This window comes from Theropithecus gelada, chromosome 1, assembly GCF_003255815.1.
Source record: "Theropithecus gelada isolate Dixy chromosome 1, Tgel_1.0, whole genome shotgun sequence".
NCBI lineage: Eukaryota > Metazoa > Chordata > Mammalia > Primates > Cercopithecidae > Theropithecus > Theropithecus gelada.
In genome coordinates this window covers 11,152,056-11,176,060 of record NC_037668.1, presented here as the reverse complement: position 1 = coordinate 11,176,060, position 24,005 = coordinate 11,152,056, and the positions used below count along the sequence as shown (strand labels likewise).

Genomic DNA, 24,005 nt, shown 5'->3' with positions numbered 1-24,005 from the left:
TCCTCCGTGGTCCTGACAGTGGGGGGGCTTCCGGTCACACTTTCTGGCAGGCAGGCTCTGGGGCACAGGGCCGCGCTAGAACCTGCCCTGATCTGCTCTTCGCAGCTCTATAGTTTTAGCGACAATTTGTTCAGTGAAGCTTCTCAGACAATAGAAAGTTCTGAGGTTTCCTGGACGTTGTGTTCGGGAGGCGGGGCCGGGACCCGCTGACGGCAGTTTCCCAGCCCTGTTCCCCCTCCCCTGCCCCCTCAGCCGCCGGGCAGCAGAAGGAGGCGGCCAGCCTACTCCTGCCCCTCGGCCGGACGAACTGCGGCTGCCGCGCCCGTCACCTCTGCACCTGCCTGGTTGAGGTGAGATGCCTGGCGCGCACGGTGAGGGCGGTGCGCGCAGGCCCGCACAGAGCTGTTGGGGCTGCCCCGGGGTCGATGACTTCAAATGACGGGTGGGAGAAGGGCCTGCGAGGCTAACAGAATCCCCCTCGGGGGAGTGGAAAGAACAAAAATGTTTCGGTGACCTAGGTAATAGTCCTAGCTTTGCGGCTCAGGAACCCAGGACCATTTAACGTCAAGTTGCAGGGACGTTAGTTTCTTTATCTGGAAAGGAGAATAACACTGTTGCTCCATCCTCCCAAGGGGATAGCTCCCAGATTGGAGATGCAGTCTGGTGGCAGGCTGGAGAGATGTAGAACCCAGGGTGGGAAAGAGCAGCCGCGCTCTCAGCTGTTTTAACCCATACTTCTTTAGTAGACAAATCTGAAATTTAAAACAGAAATGGCCACATAAGGACAATTCAGACGAAGCGCAGGCGGGCTGACATCGCGCACTTGGGTCTTTCCTGCAAAGACAGCCGCGCTCTAGGAGAAGCCTAGTCCTCCGGCTTCTCCCCGGGCCCGCCCCAAAGGCCGCTGGGAGCTGGGTGAGGACGTGGCGGTCCCCTTGCGCATCTTACTCCGGAGGCAGGTTCCGCAGAAAGAGCCTTCAATCTCGGGCGCTTGGCTCCAAGATAATCTCCTGGCGAAAACTGAGAGGCGGCTAGCTTATTCAGGGGACTCAGCCCCTAGACTGAGCTTCTTCCGCTGCAAAACACTCCCAAGCCCTGAGAACTCGCGGCTCGCGTCTCCCCAGGCTTCCGGCGTGAGCGTCCCAGCTACACTTTAGAGCACTTTACTTGGCCGGCATCTATCCGGTTTTCGATTAAGGAAAGCGCAATGGGGACAGAGGGAACCCCGGCCTCCAGTACCAGGCCTACGTAGTCGCCCAGGTGGCCGGGTCACAAATAAACAATTCCAGCATCAAGAACCCCGCTAACTTCTGTACTCCGCTAACCTCTGAAAACCTGATAATGATCCAGGTCTCCCAATATAATTTGAATCTCCCCAGTCCTTCCGGTGGAACAGCTCGCCTGAGCGCAAGGAAAATTGACAAGGAGCCTTCAGCTAGCCTTCTAGCTTTGAGCTTGAGTAGGGGCATGGAGACTTGGTGGCTTCTTCGCGGTTTATTGGTGTATTTGGTAACTCTACAGATCCAGATCACAGCCCCCCCCCCTACAAACATTCTCTTCCTCACCACGCCTCCCCACCTCCCCGCCCCGCCCCGCGCCCTGGGCAAGTTGGTATCTCTAGAAGAGCCTCAGGGTTCTGAGTCCCGTGGGGGGGGGGGGGGGGCGCAGAGATGGTCAAAGCAAGGTTTCTCCAGGAGCCCTGAACTCTGAAGCTACAAGTTTCCCCGCTGCGCACCCTGCGAAATTCGTGGGGAAGAGAATTTAAAATACAATGGCAAAACGCACTGTTGAGAACCCTTTGAAGTTGGGCAACCACGACTGCTCCACTCTCCCCATCTCTTTCCTCCCCACGTCCCCACTCCTCCAGATGCACCAGAAATCGGCACTTTGATCTTGTAAAGCAGCAATTTATATTTATTTAATTTTTTTTTTCCTGTAAAACGATGATTGGACCGGGGAGAAAATAATGTAACTCCACGGGCGCAGGGCTGAGCAGCGGCTGTCTAGGCCATGCCGGGGCTGAGTGAGTGCACCATGCACATCTGTTCGCCCGGGTTTGCAGCGCATTCCTCTTCGCCAGGGTTCTCTTGCGCTCTCTCTCTCTATCTCCCACTCCCCCCCACAACCCCCCCCCCCCACACACAGGGAACCGGTCGACCCAGGCAGGAAGCTAGGCTTTATTTGTCTTTGACAAAGAGATGCTGGGCGCGGTGGTGGGGGCTTGGGGAGTGCAGGAGGAAAAGTCAAGGCTGAGGCTCCAGTTCGGGAAAGTGAATTGAAGAGAGAGGAGGAAGAACTCAGAGAGAAAACCACCTCCTGCCTTGGAGTAGAAAACTCAAAAGCCATTCACCTTCTTCTCTAATAGTGGAGGGGTGGGGGCAGCTGCGGACTCAGTGGGTGGAAGGCCAATATTAGCCAGTTCTCACGTGTCTTTCCCCATACCCAGAGCACAGAGATTTACTGGAATAAGTCTGATGTGTAACCTTTCTCGGCACTTTGCCTAATAACCTCAAATTGGATTAACATTTGGGAAAATATTAACTACTTAAAGCGACAAACACCACGGCTTCCCACTAATTTCTCCCACCCTCACGCTAAGCCCAACGTCCCTCCCTCCTCTGCCTGGGTCAACCTGGCCAAACTCCCACTGCTCTGGGTCCTGCTTCTGGGTCTTCCACTCCCTAGGGCCCTAAGTCTCTTAGCCCTTTCTCCCAATAACCACGTTTTCTTTCTGCACTCTGCGATCTCTTGTCTTTGCTCTCTGGCTGCCCAGGGCATGCTGTATCCAACACATCAGTGTTTGAGAAAGGAGTTCAGGAGACCCACCCCCACCTGACCTTCAATCTGCACAGCTGATTCCTCCAGGCCCTTGACCCCCCCACCCGGCCCCCTTCTGCTTTGTGCTAGGAACCCTTTGCTGAGGCCTTTAAGCCCCAGGCAATGGGCCACCCTGGCTCTGCTATACATGATGTGATGGGCTTGCTCAGAAGACACTTTCTAGGATCCCTAGTCCTCTGCTAGTACCTCAGATTCTGATAGTCTCAAGCTGCTTGGGGAAAACGGGCCAGGGTGGGGGGCATTGACACATGCACCAGACAGAGGTGCAGCCAAGGTCTCAGTAACTGAGAGGCAGTGCTGACCACTTCCCTTCTATTTTTCTTACCCTTTGTTTCCTTTTTCCATTCCTTTTCTTTTTTCCATTCCTGTCTTTTTTTCTTAAATTCTGTCTTCTCCTTCCATTCCCTCTCATGTTTCCCTAGCTTTCATTAGCCTCTCTCTGTTCTAAATTGCTGCAACCCACATTCCTCAGGCCCACAGAGGCTGCTAGTACACTTGTCCCCTGGCATCTCCAGCCCTAGATAGAGCCCACAGAGGGTGCTGTGGGAAACTGGGAGCAAAACAGGAGCAGCTAGTGTTAGAGCCCTCAGGGGCCTCCCAGGGCCCAAGGCCCAGGTGAGGGACTCAGTGGCTCCTCCTTGCACATATCTTCCCTTTGAGCATCTAATGCTTCCACTTGCTCACCTCCCTCCCCACAGTCTTCTTCAGGAGACAGGTGCCAGCTGGGCTTCCAGTCATAGGTTAAAAAAATCAGGAAAAAATAGATGGAAAGAAAGCAAATGGTGGTCCCTGGATGATATGAGAGTCTGCTGCAGTCAGTTGGCTGGGTGAAAAATGCGTCTGTAGTACTGAAGGAAGCTCCCCCAGTGGGGCGGAGTTATTAGGGAGGACAGGAGGGAGATCCAGGAGCAGCACAGAGCAGATGCATGGGCAACATCTGCACCAAGGAAACCTGGGCAACACCACCTTACCTCAATAAGAGTTTTAATGCAGCATTTGCACAGAGCAAGACAGCCAGTGAGACTGGATTTGCCATCAAGGGGAGACAAAATGTAGCCCAAGAAAAGAGGCTGCCAACATTCCACTGAGAAGTCCAAAATGGGGAAAAGGCAAAACTAAAGAGGGGAGGTCTTCTTGCATTTCACCCTCTTCCCTTTCCTTTCTGGATTCCACAGGAAACAGTGGTTTGGGACCTGGTCCAGGGCATCCCAGGGACTGGCTTCATCCCCTCCATCCCTAAAATCTTCCTTTACTCTGGCAGCCCAGGCCCTCCTGGCCAGCCTTTGCTGGGGGCAGGTGGGAGGGGGTGGGGGTTGGGTGGGGTGGGAAAGAGCTAGGCCTGTGATCTCTGCCAGGGGAGGAGGCTGCAGCCACCCTGGCACCCAAACAAGACCGAACTCACTCCCAGAACTGGAACTCCTCTAAGCCCAGAAGTCAAGAGGGACTTTGCAGCGTGGCTGCCAAGGTTTGTCCTTTGAGGGGTGGGGACTTTGATGATGAGGCTGTCTCTCCCTCCAGCTATGTTTCCTAAGGCTGATCTGCAGCTTGACAGGAGCCCTTCAAATTAAGCCAATAGCTTTTTCTCCCAAGCCGAGATTTTTTCCTCTGAACTCTGGAGTTCTGCTCCCTTCCATTTGGCTCCAAGGACCTGTGAGGTTTCTCTGCCTGTCCTCTTTCTCACGAGGAATCTGATTTCCAAGTCCTCAGCTACTCTGATAAATAACTGACACCAATAAGTGCTCGGAACCTTAAGACAGTTTCTTATTTGCATTTCAAGTGGATCTGAGCTGTAGGGATGACAATTAAAATAAACAGAGGACCCCCCAAGTTGAGTCCTGTGAGTGTAAGTGTGTGTGTGTGTTTGGGGGCAGATGAGAGGGGAACTCAGTTTGAAAATATTTGAGGGCCCACCATAGGCAGCTTTATCTCACTAGTGGCCATGATAGAGTGATGGAGAGAGCTCCCATGCTGGGTTAACACACCCTGTCCTCAAGAAGCTCCCAACTGGCAGGCAGAAATGGTCTGCTTGGCACTGGCTACAGACCACTACTGTGAGGACAAAGTCTACTTAAGACATAATTGATGTTACCAGCCTACAAGTGGGTGGGTTTGAAGGTCCAGAAGCCTTCAGAGAACAGGTGTCTTTGGAGTTGAGCCAATAAAGGGTCAAAGCCATGTAAAGCGGATGTCTTCAGGTGAAGCTGCCCAAGCTGACTGGGCACCGCGAGAGAAGGCTGACCAGAGCTGGTCTGAGGCTGGCAATGGAGATCCTGGTGAGCAGAATAAGAGCTTAGCCGCATGATCCCAGTTGACCGCCCATAGCCCTAGGTCACTGCCTCCAGGTTGCCTTCCTGGAAGCAGCCACTGTGGCTCCTGCAGTGATACATGTTCTGTTGGGCACTTGACTGGGCTGTGCCTTGAGTAATGTCACAGTGGGAGACCCTGCCCCACTATCCTTTTGAAGACCTCTCATGTGTATGTTAGATCTGGGCAGGCAAGATTTTTTGGCCTGTGTAAGACAGTTCCATCAGTGCCCCATCTTTCCCTACTTGAGTCAGTTGCAACCAGAGAGAACTTAGGTGTGCACAGAGAAGGGCTGAGGGTGTGGGAGCAAAGAATTCCAGCTGCAGAATTCTTTTTAGAATTTTACCTGCACTAAAAGCTGTGAGACCTTTGCCAAGCTGCCTAACTCCTTGGTACCTCAGTTTTCTCATGTGTAAAATGGGACTGGTAATACTAGTTCTCAGTTTGTAGAGCTTGAAGCAGGTGACATAAGTCCATGTAAAGCACTTAGCACAGGGTGCTAAGGCATGGAGTAACAAGCTCAGTAAATGTTAGCTCTTCTTAATTTGTGCAGACTAGAAAGAGAGGAGATACAGAATGAAACTTGGTGGCAAGAGAGGAAGGCTGTGGAAATAAACACTTGTCTTGTTTTCTTTGCCTCTCCTGGAAGGAGAGACCTCTGGATAGCAAACACCATCTACTGTTTTCCGAGCTGGCTCAGAAGTTCTCATTTCCTGTGGTAAAGGCAACCAAAGATAGTAATATTGGGTGTTGGAGCTTCCATCCACCATAGTGCCACTGACCCTTGCCCCTCAGAGTCATCACGCCTTGCAGGCCCCTAATGCCACAGACATCATTGATAATTAGGAGAAAATGGATTCATGAATGGTTCCATTTTGGAAATTCCTTTATTTGCCTAGATCTGTAGGCTGTCTTACGAAGTCCTTGTGAAAGTATGGAATTCAGTATTTTTCTTGGTTACAGATGGACCACTTTCCTCCCTGCTGGCTTTCCGGGGTACTTGGCAATGGGCCAGAGTGCAATGTCTCTTGTGACTGTTTGAATGGGACCAGCAGTGGGACCGTTCTGCCCCAACTCTTCCCCAGCAGCAGCTCAAGGGACTCCGGCAATGTTTGCCTCTCAGCAGACACCCACGTATGTGTCTCTGGTCTGAAAGTACGGTCAGGTTATAAAACAACATTTTAGAATTCTATATATCAATCTATATCTACTGATTTACTTCAGCCTTCTGGAGGTCTCATTTGTCCAGGGCAACTGTGCGCCTGATCTTGGTAATCTCCTTACCCTGACTAATTTGTGTCACAGGATGCTACACCTACCTCCCAAGAGTTCTGGAATCCTTCCTATCCCCTTTGATCTGGTTTCAGGTAGAAGAGGTAGCCCATGAGTTATGAGCCAAAGTCACATAAAAGCCTCCCATGGACTAGCTCACACCCTGCTCCTCCAGCCTCATCTGCGGCTGTGGGCAGAGGCAAGAACAGTTCCAGCTGCCCCAGCTACCCTGACCTTGGCAGACTGGAGGATCTAATACCCCAGCCCCACCTGGGAGCTGCCCAGTTGTTCTAGTGTGGAGAGTTGTTTTCCAATCTCCTTGAATAATGGAGAACAGCTATTGAATAATGGAGAATAGCCACCCCGCTCTCCTTGATTAACTATTTCCACTGGTGGAGAGGGGAGATTGAGTGTAAGGAGGCTGTAAAAATCCACATTTGGGACTTTTTGGGTGACGACTCAGGGCTGGGTAAGCTCTTGAATTTCCACCTTGAACATTTTGCTTGTAGGTGGCCATTTATTAGCAACAAATGAAATTCAACCACTTCTGGAAAAAATAAAGTCATCATCAAATTAAATCCCTAATGCCTCAATTCAGCTGCCTTTAGCTGCTGGTCCTTGTGCCCCAACAGATTTCAGAGCTAGAGACCCCTCTCCCCTGCCTTCTTTCTGCCAGCCTCAGCCTCCCCACCACCACCCCGCAGAAACCTCAGGTAACCCTTTTATGTCCCAAGGTTGCTACAGAGTTAGACCGCAGGGTCTGGTGATTCTTCCCGCATAAGCTTTAGATAATTCTTCCTCTCAGTGGGAAAACTAAAGGGAGAACTCTGCTTAGCCAAGCACCTGCAAACCCAGCATGATGCGGGAGATGGAGTCACATTTAGGGGGTGAACCTGGTAAAACTGGGGCTCCTGAGACCAGAAAGAACAGGAAAGAATTCTCTGTGTAGGATTCATCTGGCTCCTAAGATTTGGCTTTTTGGCCTGAGGCCTGCCAACTAAAGGGCCAAGGGGCTGCACATGAAAGCAAGACAAAGCCCTGTTGCTCCCACTTGGCCCCACCATTTCTCACTGTCCTGTCTGTCAGTCCCTACTGAGGATCTTGGGGCTTTGGAAAAAGTCCTAGTCTCCCCCAAGAACTGGGTGGCTCTCCGGGGAGCGAGGGCTGGAAGCTGGGTACTCCTCATATTTCATTTCCTTTGTTGCTTCAGACACCTTGACCATTCAGGCAATCCCTTGCAGATAAAGGAGAGGAGGCTACAGGACAGCCACATGGATTAAGCTTCAAGAAGCCAGGGAGATCCCGGGAGAGTTATGGACTGGGGACAAGAGATGCAGCAGGAGGGATGCATGTTGATTTCTGCAGACCTTGGGGGCAACCGAGTGGGGCCAGGATGTTTCCTCACATGCCTGTGTGTGACGCTGTGTACCCACGTACGTATTGTTTCCACATTCATGTTCGATTCTAGAAAGGTACATGGATACAACGCGTCTGGGTATACGAAGTGTTTGCATGCTTATGTGTGCTGCTGGATAAACTTATGTCTTTCTGTAGTCACACATGATACGTGCATGATGCTTGCACTTAGCTTCCTATAAAACGTATATGGTAGTTGCTAATGTAGCCGTATTTTTTTCGCGGTGGGTGCACGTTGGGGCCTCAAAACTCGCTGACTTTGGATTGGGTTTTATGGTCCTGCCAAGCAATCCCGAGCTCCTGAGAGTGCAGAATGTTACCTTCCAGCATTGCGGAAGCAAGGCCGAGGAGAGGGGCTGGAGGGCTTCCCACGAAGCCCCTACACCTCGCACCCTAGGCCTGACTTTCCGCCTTGGTAACCTGAGGCAGGCTCCTCCCACATGCTCAGCGGGCCCAGCTCAGGCTCGAAGTTACGCATCCTGCATCCTACATCCTGCGAAGGCTGGGAGGGCCGGAGCTGGCGCCTGCCGCGGCGCACACTGCAGTGGAAGGTCGGGCTGCGGCGTTGCGCTAAACGCCGTGGGGAAAGAGAAGCTGGGCCTGGGGGAACAGGATTTCCTCACCTCTTGGGCGCGGCCGCTCGGGCCTGGCCACACAAGGCTCCCTTTGTGGAGGGGCCCTGCTTCTGCGCAGACCGAAGTCAGCGAACAATAGCGCAATTTTGCGGCCCGCCGGGCCCGGCTCTGCCGGCCACACCGCGGCGGCCGAAGGCGAGGAAACCGGGTGGCGCTTTTTTATAGTCACAAATATAAAATCGGGGCTTTCCCCCCCTTTTCGCTCGCCTCTTGCCCCAATGCCGATAGAAAGCAGATAAATTTATGAAGGGCAAGCTAAGAGAATAATTACAGGGTGAAGGCCGTTAAATTTTATTTCTAGTCCCAAAGGCAAAACCTGCGATTTTATTGCAAACATCTGGAAGGACCAAGGGATGGGCACGCTGCTGGTTTAAAATAAAAATAAAAGATTTTATTTCGTGAAAACAAAAAAACATCATTAAAGACCTTTCACCCCCACGGACTTTTATTTTTAAAAAGTGTGAGGGGGTGGTTGAATAGTTAACGACTTATGCGGGTCCCGCAGCTCTCTGAGACTTGAAGGAGCGACTGGAGGTGCGGTCTGCAAGAGTGGGCCCACGCCGCCTCCGCGGAACTGGCGTTGGGCGGGCGTTTCCAGAAATCCACTCCCTCTCCCCATCTCACCACGCCCGAGGGTTCCAGATCAGTTATGCTGTCCCATTTCATGCTCCTGTGTTTTTTGTTTTGTTTTGTTTTGTTTTGTTTTGTGTTGTTTTGCTTTGTTTTGCTTTAGGGGCATGGATTTGGCAAAATACGTGAAAAGTGGAATCGTTGACCTCACATTCCCAGAAGATTCGATCACAGCAATAATAAAATCTCAGGTCTGTCCGGCCCCAGGGTCGATGACCTTGCCTGCTCTTCTTAGTTGTAAAGTTTTAAGAACCCCTTCACTCTGAGGATAGGGAAACTGAGGCATGGGCCATTAATCGACTTGCCGAAGGTCACACAGTTTGGAGGTGAACCGGACCTGGTCACTAGGCTTCAAGTTCGCCTCACAGTCTATATGGTTTCTTCCCACCCCATAGACGCCTCATAATGTTTTATACCTACGTTGATGGGCGAATTCATTGTAATTCTCTCACCCCCACAGGGTGTCCTACCCACGTGTTTAAGGGCAGCCTAATATGTCCCGCTGGCCAACTATTTTAAACTTTGTTTTCAATTACTCACTCAAAACTCCGAAATCAAAGCCGGCTGGTGGTTCACCTTGGTATTGAGCATTAGCAGTGGTGTTATTTAAGGTGCTATTCAGTGTGGGGTAATGGGACGAAAAGACAGGTATGTGGAGGATGTGGGCGTATTTGTGTTTATGACTCTGATCTGTTGCCGCATGATTCTGCTCTTCCTTTGAAAAATAAAAATATCTGGACATGGTCAGTTGTAGGTGAACAGTTACTGTACTGCCTTTCTTTTTCTAACTTTTCCTCTTCCAAGACTAGGCCTGGACCTCCACTTCCCTGTAAGTCCCTGCAGGTAGCCTGTGAAACCCCAGGGCTCCTCAGACTTCCCAGGTACCCAATAACCTTCACTTCCTTTTGGGGGGGCTGCAGGGAGTAAGTGGGAGGCAGACATCTTGCTTGGTCTTTGTCAACCAGTTTCAGGCCTAAAACAGCCCTGAAATTCAGTGATTTCAGGGTGGATCGCCTGTAGGATCCACTCAGGGCGAAAAGCTGGAGCCTGTAGCAGGGAAACATAGGTAGTGCCTAGGGAATTAGCCTCATAAACTGGGTACCCCACCCCACCCATAAAGGGTAAAAGAGAGAGAAACTGGGATAATGAGGAGAGATTTTAAAAGCCCGTTGATGTAATCAGTAGAAGAAAAATTTGTATCACACTTCCAGGTTCTTACATGTAATCTCCCAAACCCTCCCTCAGCTGCACACCAGTGTACACCTAAGTACACGTATTAAGCCATCCCACTTACTCTTTCTCCAGACTTTCCTCCCCATCAGCAGAGTCACCCACCAAGGAGTGCATGCTTCTGGTAAAAACCTTACCTTAACTCCTACAGAGTCACGGGAGTTTTCACTGCTCCTCCCATTTACTTAGAGGAAACCCCTTATTTTCAAGACTGCTAAAACCCAGCCTGCTTTCATTTGGGTTCGATTGGTTTTAGTGGCCTAACCTACAATTCCAGGATATGTGTGTCTGTGGAATGGGGGTGGGAGCAGCCTATGTGCAATCTGAAGGAGGGGTGTGGGAACTCTACCCGCTGACTACTGACTCTGCTGAGAGCACGCTTCGGGAGGATGCAGATGCATGCTGTTGAAGGCATTGCTTATTCCTCTTTGTATGCCTCTCAGATGCTGTGTCCTTGGACACACAGGAACAATAGAGCCTCTAGACCTGCAATTAGGTTCCTGGATAACCAAAAAGTCCTCCTTTTTTTTTTCTTTCTATTTTTGAGAGAGGTTCTCACTCTGTCATCCAGTCTGGAGTGTAGTGGCCGGATCTCGGCTCACTTCAGCCTGGACCTCCGGGCTCAGGTGATCCTCCCATGTCAGCCTCCTAAGTAGCTGGGGCTACAGGCCCACAGCACCACACCTGGCTAATTTTTGTATTTTTTTGTAGAGATGGGGTTTCTCCATGTTGCCCAGGCTAAGTCCTCCTTTTTGATAAAATTTCATGGTCTCAGGGAGGGTGAGGCCTATGGTGTACCCGCTTCTCAGTCCAAACCAGGCCTGTGAGAGACTGTGAAAGGAAAAAGACTGCCAGAGAGAGATGGGAAATACCGGCGATGGGGAGGAGAAAAGAGCTGGGAAAGTCTAGAGGCCGGCCCTATTGCTACCCCACCTAGCTTGGTAGCTGCAGGCTCCAGCCGCAGGCGGAAAACGCCGGGCGACACCAGAGTTGGGAGCTAAGAGAGAAGCCCCAGCCGCTGGGGAAGGAAACTGCGGGTTCCGGGCTGCCTTGTCTCCAGCTTCTCTGCTGAAGCCCGGTAGCAGTGAATGCGCGCTGACTTTCAGCGACGACTCCTGGAAGCAATGCCAAATGGTGACTGAAGTGGGAGATCCTGCGCCTCTCCATCCGGGCTCCCGAAGTCCTCTGGGCAGAGCGGCAGGAGACGGGGACCGGTACCCTGCTTCCAGCTCCCTAGAGTGCATGTTCGTGCTCCCTGGGGACCTCCAAGCCTGAGACACAGGCTCCGGGGAGGTCAGGTTTGGCTGAATCACACTCATCCGGTGACTTTTCCATTGTTCTTTTTGCATTCACTGGGATGCTAGCTTCCCGACATCCTGGTTGGATCCTAATTTGAGGCGGGGGCGAAGGTGGGGGGCAAAAATAGCCTCTTGTCCAAAGAGGCCCAAGATGCATTCACAACACTGTGGTTGCCTTCAGCACCAGAGCACTTCCAACTGTAATAATAAAGACTAGATTTCCCTGGGTCCCTCCGCAGTCCGGCAGAGAATTCGGCGTTTCAGAGGCCTGACAAGTCATCTTTTCTTGCCGCAAGGTGGGAGAGCTGATTCTCCCGGGCCTCGCGAAAACAACAACAAAAAATCTTAACAGGCTGTGGGCCCGCTAACCTAAACTTTCAGGTTTGGAGACTTCTCAGGGCCTGGCTGTCGTCACGACTGGACTGGCCCCGCAGTCTGTCCCCCGCCCCCGGGACCCAGCTCTTTCCGGCTTCTTTGCAAAAGGATAGAACTGTCTCGACCAGGGCGCTAGGACTTGAAGATCGGGCTGTGTCTAGGCCGCTGTCCGCGAAATCTGAGACGTTTTTCCAGCTTGGCTAGGACCGACTTCGCCGCGGGTTTGAGCTTTCTCTGCACTCGGGGGTCTCCTGCCGTCCTCGACCAGTGGCGTAACTTGGGAAGGGGTGTGGGAATTAAGAACGGCCAGGAGCGTTGGATTTTAAATTCCTTAGAAATCCATATTGAATGCAGTCCTTAGAGATTTAAAAAGGCGGGGGACGGCCAGCGGGGAGATCAGTTGGCCGGGAAAGCCAGGCTCTTGAGGTAACGGGATTTGCAGGGAATTTTGAAAAAGCTCCTTCTCTTATGTTAAAGTTCCTAGTTGCTCTCGCCTGGCACCTCTCCATAGGTTCTCCGGAACAAGAGCCCGGAATAGGCGAAGCTCAGCACAGCGTTCGGGCCATAGGGAAAGAGTATTTATTTGCAGCGTGCGGGGCCCAGCTGGAATACGCCTGAGGAGCTCTCCCTAAACGCTGCGCTCTGCCGCCCGCTCCTTGCTCTCAAGGCGCCTGTGTCTCCTTCTCCACCAGGTAGAGCTGGAAGGAGGAAGCGGTCTTTGAATTTTCAGTTACAAGACCCTGGTTAGTAACAGAGCTTTTTGTTTGTTTGTTTGTTTCCTTTTGCCTTACCCAGATTTGCTTAGAAAACGTTCAATAGGAACATTAAAAACCTGTGCGGCGAAATCCAGGAGGAACCAGCATATTCTAAAGCACCTGGGGCTGATGCGAGATTATCATAATCGTTTTCTGGCGTTTTGGACAGGTTAACATTTTGCCAGAGTCCCCAAATTCCAGATCTGCAACTAAAGTGACTCTGGGCTTGCAGCATCTATGAGACCCAGCAGATCTGGAAGAAAAACGTATGGATTTGGGATTTGCAGGAGTTTGTAAAGGCGCAGATCAGACCCGGACTTTCAACTGTCCTACCTCCCTCTTGGAGTAACCCATGGGGAAACCGGGAAGCCAGGGGTTAAAGTCGGCCCAGGAGCATCCAGGGGACGACTGGCGCGCCGCCTTGGCCCGGGCCTCAGTCTCTCCCTTCCTCTCATTGGTTCGCGCTCTCGGGGTTTCTCTTGTTCCCTCCTCGCTATTGGTTGGGGGCTGGCTTTTTTCCCCCTCAGTCTTTTTCTTCCTCCCCCTCCCTCTCCCTCACCCCTCGGACAGGAGCGCACCGCCTGCCCCCTGTTCCTCGGGAAGGGAGGAATTCAGCGGAAAAAAAAGTTTCCCAGAAGTTTGGATCAGAGGGAGGACGGGAAGGCAGAGAGGAAGAGAGAGAGAGGGAGGAGAGAAAAAGAGAGGGAGGGGAGAGAGAGAATAATAATAATAACAAAAACAAGATGAAGTTCAGGGGACACAGCCTGTGAGCGCCTGCCCCGGTGGGTGGGAAGCAGGACTCGGGCGCTCATGCAGCGAGCGGGCGGCGCTCGGGGCGCTAGTTCCTAGCAGCTGGGCCAGCGTAGGGGCGCAGGTCCGATCCGGCAGCGGAGGGCGGAGGAGGACGCAGGGGGAGGGTGCAGAGACCCGTGAGCCGCCGCCTCAGCCTCGTCCGCCGCGCCTCTGCCTCTCCCGGGCCGGGCCCGGTGGGCGCTCCGAGCTTCAGGGCGCCGGCTGCTCCCTCGGTAACGGGGGCGAGCGGAGGCAGGGGTGTGGGCGGCTAAAATGAGTGAAAGGAGAAGATCTGCAGTCGCCCTGAGCTCGCGAGCACATGCCTTCTCCGTTGAAGCCTTGATCGGCTCAAATAAAAAACGGAAACTGCGAGACTGGGAGGAGAAGGGGCTGGACCTGTCCATGGAGGCGCTGAGCCCCGCGGGCCCACTCGGAGACACGGAGGACGCGGCGGCACACGGCCTGGAGCCTCACCCGGGTGAGTGCGTCGCAGCCGACCGCGGGAGGCGGGCGGAGAGGGGACGCCGAAGGGCCAGTCGCCAGTCGCCGGTGAGGAGCTAGGCCTTGCCGTTGACGCCCTGCCGTGACCCAATATAGGTTTCTTTTTCTTCGCGCAAATGCCCTGAGCCTCCCTAAATTTACCGGAACCAATTTTTGGGGCTGAACTGAGCCTTGCATTTTGGTCGGCAACCTAAGCAAGGAGTCCTCTTTGTTTGCATTTCCTTCTTTTGGGAGCAGAGCGCAGCTTTCTGGGTGTCCGTGGGTGAAGGGGCTGCCGGTCCCTGGGATTGGGAGGGGCGCGGACCGAAGGCAACGGCGGGAGTCGAGATCTGGGACTAGCTTCTGAGAACTCGGAAGGACTGGCGCGGCGTTCTTCAATCCAATACCTCAGTCTCGGGGGAATGACCAGTTTGTCTCATTTAGTTTTCAACCTCGTCCTTGCCCTTCTCCCACCAACTTTTCGATGGTGGAACATAATTATATTTCTACTCCTTTGGCGTTTACGGAAACAAGAATGGGTATTAGACCCCCTACTCCCTGGGCCACTCTTCAGGGCCCACATCTCTGTGTATTTAGGGTGTGGGTACGATTGATTTTTGTCTCAGGTCCTACAGTAACCCATGTATATTATGTGCACTGAACATGAAAAAAGCAGGGCGGATGTCGTGTCTGTATTTTAACAGAACCCTAGGAGGGGAGAAGCCAACTTTAACGTTTTGTGTTAAGTGCCAAGATTTCAACTGTGCAAAAACAGCCCGGGGGAACAGCTGTTGTCGGAAGAATCTTGAGTGTGCGCGCGCACGCACACACACACACAACGCTTGAAACTTGGTTTAGCGGTTTCAGAAGCTTTCCAGCTCGGACTTCTAAAACCATACTGGAAGGTGCTCCTGCTGAACAGCCAGAGCTGGGGAGTAGACCCCGCTTCGCAGGCTGGCAAGCCTGGGGAGGGGGCAGCGGCCTGCACTGGGATAGAGACGGCCTAGGGCTCAGGAACTTGGGGATCCCAACCGCAAAGCTGTCCAACTCAGAGGAGGGACAGCTGTCGCTTACATTTTCTCTTTAGGCAGTGACAGTTCAATTTCCATGCTCCCGAGGCTAATAATAATGCGATTAGCGGGTGACCTGCAGAGATAGAGTTTTATGAATTCTCCGTGTTTTTGTGGCCCGTTACGGTATTTCAGTTTAGTGCTGGGGAATTATTTTTATTAGTCGATGAAAAGAAAATTAAAAAGAGATTTATTTCGACCGTCCGAGCGTTTTCCTGTATTTGAATGCAAGTGCTTGTCCACGCGGACCCCTGCGTGGACATTCCAGAAAGGGACCCAGGGCTAATGTGTGTTTCCCTTCCCTGGCCAGACCCTATTTCCTCACCTCATTTATCTATTGTCAAAATCTCGCGTGGGCCTTCATACAGTTAGAAGTTCTTGCAGGGGTTATGACACCTTAGAATTTTTAAGTTTCTTTTATTTTCCCCACGGCGGAAAAAACAGAAGTTTTTTAGCTGCGCGTGGCAGACGTCCTGTCCCCGGGAAGTTTTCTCTTGGGAAGCCCCAGTTCGCACGGAGCCCGTCTAGGGCCTTATGTTCAAAAGGGGTAATACATGGGGTCATAATTAGAGACTCAGATCAGAGTTTGCTCTTTCTGCAGTTCTCCTCACCCTGAGCCCCATTCAGGAGGCGGAAGAGAGAAAAGTTAGGGAATGAGGCAAAAAGAGACCATTCCAGAGCGTAAACTTGGGGAGCTGAGCTCCCGAATTCTATTTACTCTCCCGCGGGATGGGGGTGGGGTGGAAGATCTAACAGAACTAACTTTATGTAACAGAGTTCGGGTGGTCATTTCCCATTACGTTATCTTTTTTTTTTTTTTAAGAAAAAGATGGGTATTTGGATTACAGAAAACGAAATATATTTGTGGGGCAAGGGTCTAGGAGGAAGAAGCTGAAAGCCCAGCACTCTCTGGCTTTCTGCAGAGCTGGGCTGCAGGCCGGGGCCTAGCCTTTTAGTGGGCCGGGGGAATCCTTAAGTTGGAGCCCCCGCAATGGCTAAGACTTTTTTTTAACGATTTGCTGATAGGATGAGAAAAGATCTTTTAGTAAAAAGGGCACCTTGGCGTGGAGACGCAGTGGTCCAGGGAGCAGAAGAGGTGGCGCTGTGGGCTCCAGACTCAGGCAGTAGCGAAAGGCGCTACCGCGGCTGGAGTTCTTTTTAGGCCTTTATTTTGCTGTAATGTAGCACCCTAACGAACACACACAGGGTCACATTTAAAGATCTGTGTATGGAGGAGTAGCGCAGACGACCCTATTGTGCCCAGGGCAGCGTCTCTTCCCGGGTGAGCGTCATTAATGTTTCAACTCTCTTCTCCTTCTTAGGGCCAAGAAGCCGCTGTGTGGCTCTCCTGCCCTAGGCCGATAACAAACCCGGAATAGGAAAAGAACAAAAAATTGTTTTGGGGGAAGAATTAAACACTCACACACACGCACACGTTCATGCCTAGAGTATTCTCACCATCTCTCATGACACGGTTTTTTAGTCCGCTCTGCCTGAGCCTCAAAATTCTGCGATCTTTAGAAAACCTTAGGGTCAGATTTTCATGTTTAACTTTCATTCAAAACGCGGCCTTTTCATTCAAAATCGCGGCCTTTTGCTTTCTCACAGCCCATTTTTCTTTCCGCGTCTGGACAGAGCTGGCTTTAGTTGGCGCCCAAGCACCCGCAGCCTGGGGCACCAACCTGCAGCAACGCGGGATCCGTCCGGCCTGCGCGTTGTAGGCATTCATTCCACAGAGGAAACTATGTATTTCGAAAGTGTTTCAAAAATTCCACCGAGCCTGGTGGCCCCGAAAAACCCCAAGGCCCGCCAGACTTTGGAGAAGGGTTTGTGAGGTACCCTCACTGTCATACCTACGCCGGCACTCGTCTTTTGGAGAAGCCGCTAGGAGTGCCTCAAGACCAGCCTCGGAGGCCTGGCTCTGGAGCCTGCTCGTCCCCTCCCTCTCCCAGAGCAACAGAGGAACTTTAGAGCTAGGATCGGCTGGAACAGCTGCTCTGGCTGCGGCCTTGCAAGTATATTTCAGGCGCTCGGCGGCGCCATCTGCGCTGGGACCTCAGCCCCGGCTCCACCCGGAGTCCTCAGCTAGGGCTTGGGCCTTTCCCGCCAAAATCTGCTGAGTGCGGCCGAAGCCGGGTCTCCCGCGGAGCGAAATAATTCAAACCTTCTGTGGAAGGATTTCCTCCTCCAGAGACTTCGGGCCGGGCCACGCAGCCGCTGCACTCCAGAGGCCTGGGGAGGTGGTGGCGCGCGCGGGTGGGCACCTAGACAGGCACACCCAAGAATACGCAGGCAGATTGACACTCCGCGTACACGTGCACACGTGGCAGGTCTCGCATTCTCGAACGCGCCCGACAGCTCAACTCCTAGTGAAATGAGACAGGAAGAGCCCGTGCAGTAAGCGCGGCCGCCCCAGGGCACTCTTTTCTTTGGAGTTATCTAGATCAAGTGGTCATATGAATTAATCTGCCAGTTTATGGTTTGTTTGCTCAAAATAAAACTCGGAGATTTTAATTCTGACATCACCTCTCTACCCACCTCCAACCCCCAATAGGGAAACAGGGTGAACACGGAGGAAGTGACTCTTCACTGACGTTTAAGTAACAAATAAAAAGGGATGAGTTCAAGCCAGCGGGGGAGAATGTGTGTGTGTTTGCGCGGGGCAAGCGCCAGCCAGGGCACAGGCCGGAGCTCAGACCGCAGGGACAGGGTGTTCCGCGAACGCGTAGAGTGAGATGCCGGAGGGTCTGCTGGGGTAGAGTCCAGGGATAAGGAACCTTGGTTCGTCTCTGCTGTGCACGCCCCTGCACTGGTGCTGGCCTGGAGGTTCGTGGCTTCGAGGAGTCAAGGGTGAGGCCTGGTGGACCTACGCAAGGCACTCGCTTGTCAGGTTAAAACGGTCTTCCGCGGAGGTCACCCTTTTGGTAAGTGACCTTGTGTGAAGGGAAGCGAGAGGGAGATAAGGCCCGAATTTGTCATGGGCCAGTGAGGAGTATTGTTCGCTGAGAGGATGACCGCCAAGGGCCTTTTTCTGCGCACTGATCTGATCTTACTAAATTAGAAGCCCTTTGGGTGCACGGGGCTGGGTTCCCGGGCAGCTGAGATGGTTATGAAGACATTCTACGTAAAACTCCGGCTCCTGCGCGGTGGCACAATACAAACCAGTAGGCAAAGGGAAGTAATTGTAACCTGTTCCCACCCAAAGAAGTGACCACGGAAAATTGCACGAGGGCAATGGGAAGTTCAGTGAATGGGAAAACCCAGATGCAGAGTTTGGACTGTGATGGGGAGGAGGTAAAATGGGCTGTGGTTTGCATTTCCAAAGGTCCCTTCCCACCCTAGGTTCCCGCGCTTCAGAAGCCAGTAATGATAGACCCAGGGATCACAAGCGGGTGTGCAGGTCTCTCCCTTTGCTGCCACGAAGTGCAGGGCGACCCCTCACCCGCCTCTGGCGTCCACCTCTGCACCTCAGAGACCCGCTGGGGAAGCACAAACCTCATGGGCAGCGAAGGCTTTCCAGGCAACTTCACACACAGTCTACGGGCGCTGCAATTCTGAATTCAGATCTTCTACTCCCAACTCAACGTTATTTCTTACTGAGCGCTATATTTGGGCTCTGAGCTTGCCACTTTGGGTATCTTGATTTGTATAGGTGAAATTCCTAGAAGGAAAGTTTCATGGGGGCAACCTTCATGCAGGGAGGAAGGGAGAATTAAATTTCTTAAGCAGGAATTCAGACTGAAATGATGGTGACACAAATTGTCTGACATTTTTCTGACACCTCCCATACCAATGACTTCAAATGGTATAAAAATCTTTTAATTATGGAAGAAAATTTGTTTAAAATAGCTTTTAATATAGACAGCATGTGAGGAGTGAGTGAAGAATGGCATGCAATGCCTAAACTGGGGACCAAAACTAAAAATACTGGGTATTGTGGTTTGTGTTCTCCATTGATCTGTATACTGTTCTTCATAAGTGTAAACATGGAAACGAGTCCCTCGTCATTAACGCTCATATTAGGCCACAAGGAGAAAGGGACAAATACATTTTGGCTTAGAAGGCCTAAACATTGTGTTCATCCAGTCCTCTCTTAGGGCACTCAATGCTATTATTGAGTGAAATATTTCAGGTCCATCGCAATCGTTCTATTGCCAAAAAAAATTACAAGATGAGAGGACTGCTTTGAGATCCTGATTATAGACTCTGGCAGAACTTTATTTCTCACACCCGGGAGAAAAACAATTACCTCTTAAATCTGTGAATTCCTTCTCAGGGTGTCTATAGTTTTTTGTTTTGTTTGTTTTTTGTTTTTTAAAGCAAGGCCAAACTGTGCAAATTCCACAGGGATAAAGGGCAGATTGCCATGCTATATACCTTTCTCCTTTCTGGAAACAGGATTCCATTCGATTATTATTCTGGGAGCATAGCCGGTTATTGCTTTCATACTCTCAAAAGATAAAGTTGTTCAATAGGAGAAAATATTTAAATGATTTTCCCATCTGAGATTTATGTTTTGACCTTTTGAGATACTTTTCACAAAAGGGAAGACTAAGGAACTGGTGGAATGTGGAATCTCTTTTCCTTATTCTTTCTCATCCGTGTAGTTTATTTTTGCTTCTCTTTTCCTGGTTTCTAGTAAGTCTGGAATTTTATATGTGCATGACTGAGATACTCAGGGGTCTGCACTGGGAACAGCAATTAGCAAATTTATAAATTAGGGTCCTGTTTACACTTCTTGGGGGAAGGATAATCATTAGTTAATTTAAGTGAGGCCCTTGCTCTAAGTGTCAGAGGTGGAAAATGTGATTTGGTAGGGAGGACCCGCTGTGAAATGGGAAAAGGGGAATTCAAGCAACTGGTGAGGACCAATCAACATTTCTTCAGTGCCATTAATGGCTTCACTTTTAGGCAAGATATCTTGCTGACTGCAAAACTGGTGATGAGCATTTGATACCAGAAGTGAAAACAGGCCTTGCAAATGACTACTTTTCATTTTATACTTTAAATATTAGCTAGTGTTTTATATATTTTATGGATAAGTGTATAAAACATATGTTCACAAATGTATGTGTTTATACACAAACTTATGTGTGTGAACACCATAATATCACCAGAACACTATATTCACATCAAAATGTCAGTTCTGAATTGGATGTAGATAAAATTTGGGACAAGAAACTGCCATTGTGTGTGTGTGTGTGGCCAGTTTAACAAATTGGGAATGTATAAAATTTGGGAGGCCAAAAGTTTTGTCACCCCTAGGTATCATGGGACGATTCTAGAGTATCCCAGTTTTGAAACTTCCAGGTAATGGGCATTGCCATTTAACTTGTAAATAAACTGATGACTGTGACCAAAGTCAGAAGTACCAGTCAAGGCCAGGCATAATCTCAGCATTTCGGGAGGCCAAGGCGGGTGGATCACGAGGTCAGGAGTTCACGACCAGGCTGGCCAAGATGGTGAAACCCTGTTTCTACTAAAAACACAAATATTAGCTGGGTGTGGTGGTGGGGGCCTGTAATCCCAGCTATTCGGGAGGCTGAGGCAGGAGAATCGCTTGAACCAGGATGCCGAGGTTGCAATGAGCCGAGATCGTGCCACTGCACTCCAGCCTGGGCGACAGAGCAAGACTCTGTCTCAAAAAAGAAGGGGGAAAAAAAAAAAAGTACCAGTCAAAATACCAGAAATTGAGACTGTACAGATGCTATTTAAAGGAACAGGGAGAGTGGAATTTTTGTAACTAAATTTAATTTTGTAATTTGTATTAATTTTGGATGGGCAGAATGGTGCTTTTTATTCTAAAAAGTGGTTTCTTGTTCTTCCATGTAGAAAGCAAACGGAATAACTAAGAAATCTTAATAATAAAAATGGCTTATAGAAATAACTAGAGAAACATCGTGATTTGGGGAAATTAATTTAAGAACATAAAGAATGTATGTAAAAGCGTCCTCTTACTTGTCGTCGTATATTTTCTACAATATAGTTGCCAAGGCTCAAATGAGCTGACAGTTTCCAAAATGTTGCCATACACTTTAGAGGATTAAAAAACAAAAACACAAACCACCCACTACAGATGGCGAGTAGAGTTCCCTTGGAAAGGGAACATTAGAGATTTAGGTATTTATTATAGACCTAGCTCGGAGCCTTGGAGTTTTTTTTAGCTCCTAGTTCTCAACTGGATGAACCGATTTTCCTAATCCCCTCACCGCTGCGTTCTCTTTTACTGTCCCACACCTGGGGACGTGTAGTTTAAGCTCCGGATAGGGGTCCGGGAAGCAGTTAACCCCCTTACTTGCCACTCACTTCCCCTCCCCCAATTTTCCTCCACGCACGATGAAAACGTCCAGTTCTTCCCCCTCTCCAAGAATTTCAGATTCCGTTTCGCCCCAGAAGGAACTGGGATTGCATCTCTTTCCGTCAGCCCATCTCTGGGAAAACAGAGCAGTTTCGGTGACCTTCACAAGTCAGAATTGGGCCGTGGCCGCGTCTGCCCGTCCTCGGCCCCTCGGCCGGGCCTTGGAGGCGCCGCGGGGCGGGAACGGCGGCCGGGTCAGGCGCGGCTGGGCTGCACCGCCTCAGTGTGCCGGCCGGAGTTCCTGTTCTCGCGCCCGGGGCTCCGCGCTGGCCCAGCCGCCTCGCCTCGCCTCGCCTCGCCTGGCCTCGCCGCGCCGCGTGCCCCCGGGGTTATCGCAGGGCCTTGGAAACCCGGGACCCGAAACCCTGAGGGATGGCCGCTGTTTTGAGCTCTATTTACATTCTGGAGAAATGTGGGGACCCTGGGCTAACCAGGAAGGCCCTGGTGAAAGACACCCCCCCCCCCCAACTAAAACAAAACAAAACAAAAACAAATCAGGAACCCGCCAACAGCAAACCAGAAATGCAAATGAACCCAAGGGTCTTACACCTCACGCCCTGAGGGGAGTTCGAGCTTTTGCTTTCATCAGGCAGAACAAATTTCCGAGGAATCAAACTGACTTCAAACATTAGCAATTAGAAACCAAAAATCCCATGGCTTGAAGAACTTTTAATCCCTAACCATTTCCAAATGGGTAAATCTAGGGTCAGTATATATCGTAGCTCGTCTGTTAAAAAGGAAAGTCATCCTGTGAGATCGTGACATGGAGGATCCCTGGGTGCCTAAGAGACAGGGATGCTCACGCCCAGAAAGCGGGCATTGCCCACCGAGACAAAGAAAATCAAATGATTGTCCTTCACGCTGCTCTTGGGGGATTAAAAAACGATGAATTCATTCTTTTATTAAAAAAAAGAAAAAGAAAAAAAAACCAACCAAGTGTAAAAGCAGAGTGAGAAGTGACTACTAGTAGCTGAAGTAACTGCGTTCTTTTAAGAAGCCAGTGGGAATGGCTTCCCTTTGAAGCGAAGTCCTGTCCCGATGCATCCTTGCTCCAAAGCTTTAATCTCTCCAGGATACAGGGCTCAGAATTGTAAACCTAGGGGCTAGGTGCCTTGGGTGTTTTAGTGCTTCCACTCTTGCTCCTGAAAAATAAATAACTGAATTTCGCAGTGGGGAGGGGCAAACATTTGAGCCAACAAGTGATTGTGAACACAGCGGTGTCTTCCCTGGGTTCAGAAAAGTTTTCTCAATTTAGAAACTTAATTAATAATTTGATTTTTTTGGCATCAAAGGGTGGGAGGGGCTATACCTATGCGCTATTTAGAAAGAAGGATTTAGTTAGACAATTACAGGTATAAACAAACTTACAGAGAAATACTGAATTGTAAAATATATCAGAAACTTTGCTTACTTATGTGGATATGTATGTCTTCACTTTCCTGCAAAGCTTTCAACACAGACCCTCATGTTCTGTATTATATCCATATTTTTATGGTAGAAAGAGGGCTGGAGGAGCTTAAGTTAGGAGTCCTAGATTCTAGTGCTAGTTTTGCAACTGATGTTGGAACCAGGGATATTTAATTTAAAACCAGATATATTAATGTTGAAAAAAGTTTCAAAATTGTTTTATAGCCACTGATGAGGCCTCAGTGCCTCATTTGTGAAATGAGGGAGATGAGGCTCAAATGACATGTGAGGCCCCTTTAGCTACAAGATTCTGTGATCTTAACTTTGGTTTTGTTTTTTGAAATATTAACATTTTCTCCTAAAGTACTTTGGCCATCACTTGACCCATCCTTACTTTGTTGGAACGAAGGAGTTTTACTGCAGTTGTAGAAATTAACAGCAATAGCAACACAAGGCCAAAAAGTTTAAAAAAGAGAGATTTTTAGAGCTAGAATTGAAAGTTTTGGTAAAGTTCTTGAAAAAGTTTTTGTATTAATATCACATGTTCAGCAGTCCTGGATCAGTGATTTCCAGTCCTTGTGTATGATGTAACCTATTGTTGCTTGCGTGAACGCTGTTGAAAGGGTTCTACGGCATTAGCGAATTTAAAGGAAATGTAAGTTATTTATGCTTTGAACATTTTCTGTGCCATTCCCAGAAATAACTGGAAAAACTCTGGATTTGAAAAATGAGGGTTGAAAAAAGCAACTTCATCACTGGTGAGTTGAATTGGTGGGCTAATAAAAATCAGTTGCCCCCTCATTACTATTTGAGCCTGATGGAAAGCACTAGCAACTATTTTCCATGTCTAGTCTGCTAAGCCGAGATCTTGATCTGGCAGAGATGTGAGAATGCTAAAAGGATGACTTAGTAACAGGCAAAACGCTTGTCAACAAGATAGATCAGAAGACAGCTTAGCATTCAAGGCCTCTATTCATAGCTGCTGAACTTGAGGGCAGGGTCAGATGCAAAACTGTGCCCAGCACACACCTAGGAGGGTTTCTTGTGTTTCTATCTGTAGGGCTTTATTTCCTTACAGACTTCTGCAGGTGGGTTCAAACTCCAGTGATGGCTCCTCACCCTCATCTGATGTCTGCATTCTGCGC

The 24,005-nt window shown here is 50.2% G+C and overlaps 1 protein-coding gene and 1 long non-coding RNA gene across 3 annotated transcripts in view; both read left to right on the top strand.

Annotated features, from left to right (window-relative positions):
- The first annotated feature begins 234 nt into the window (after nucleotides 1-234).
- LOC112613511 lies at nucleotides 235-1,295 on the top strand. The gene is made up of 2 exons (XR_003116956.1): nucleotides 235-371; nucleotides 747-1,295. It is a non-coding gene; the product is annotated as an uncharacterized LOC112613511 (long non-coding RNA).
- A 10,490-nt stretch (nucleotides 1,296-11,785) lies between these two features.
- The window catches only part of TBX15 (T-box 15), a 108,022-nt gene continuing 95,802 nt past the window's right edge, over nucleotides 11,786-24,005 (top strand). Inside the window, exon 1 of one of the 2 annotated variants that reach the window (XM_025370369.1) lies at nucleotides 11,786-12,285. Coding sequence is in view for 1 of the 2 variants with exons in the window: in XM_025370360.1 (XP_025226145.1) it covers nucleotides 13,819-14,023 (205 nt within the window). In the remaining variant the exon portion in view is untranslated. Of the gene's footprint in view, nucleotides 12,286-13,308; nucleotides 14,024-24,005 lie in introns of those variants that run through there. The other variant, XM_025370360.1, reaches the window with a different exon arrangement.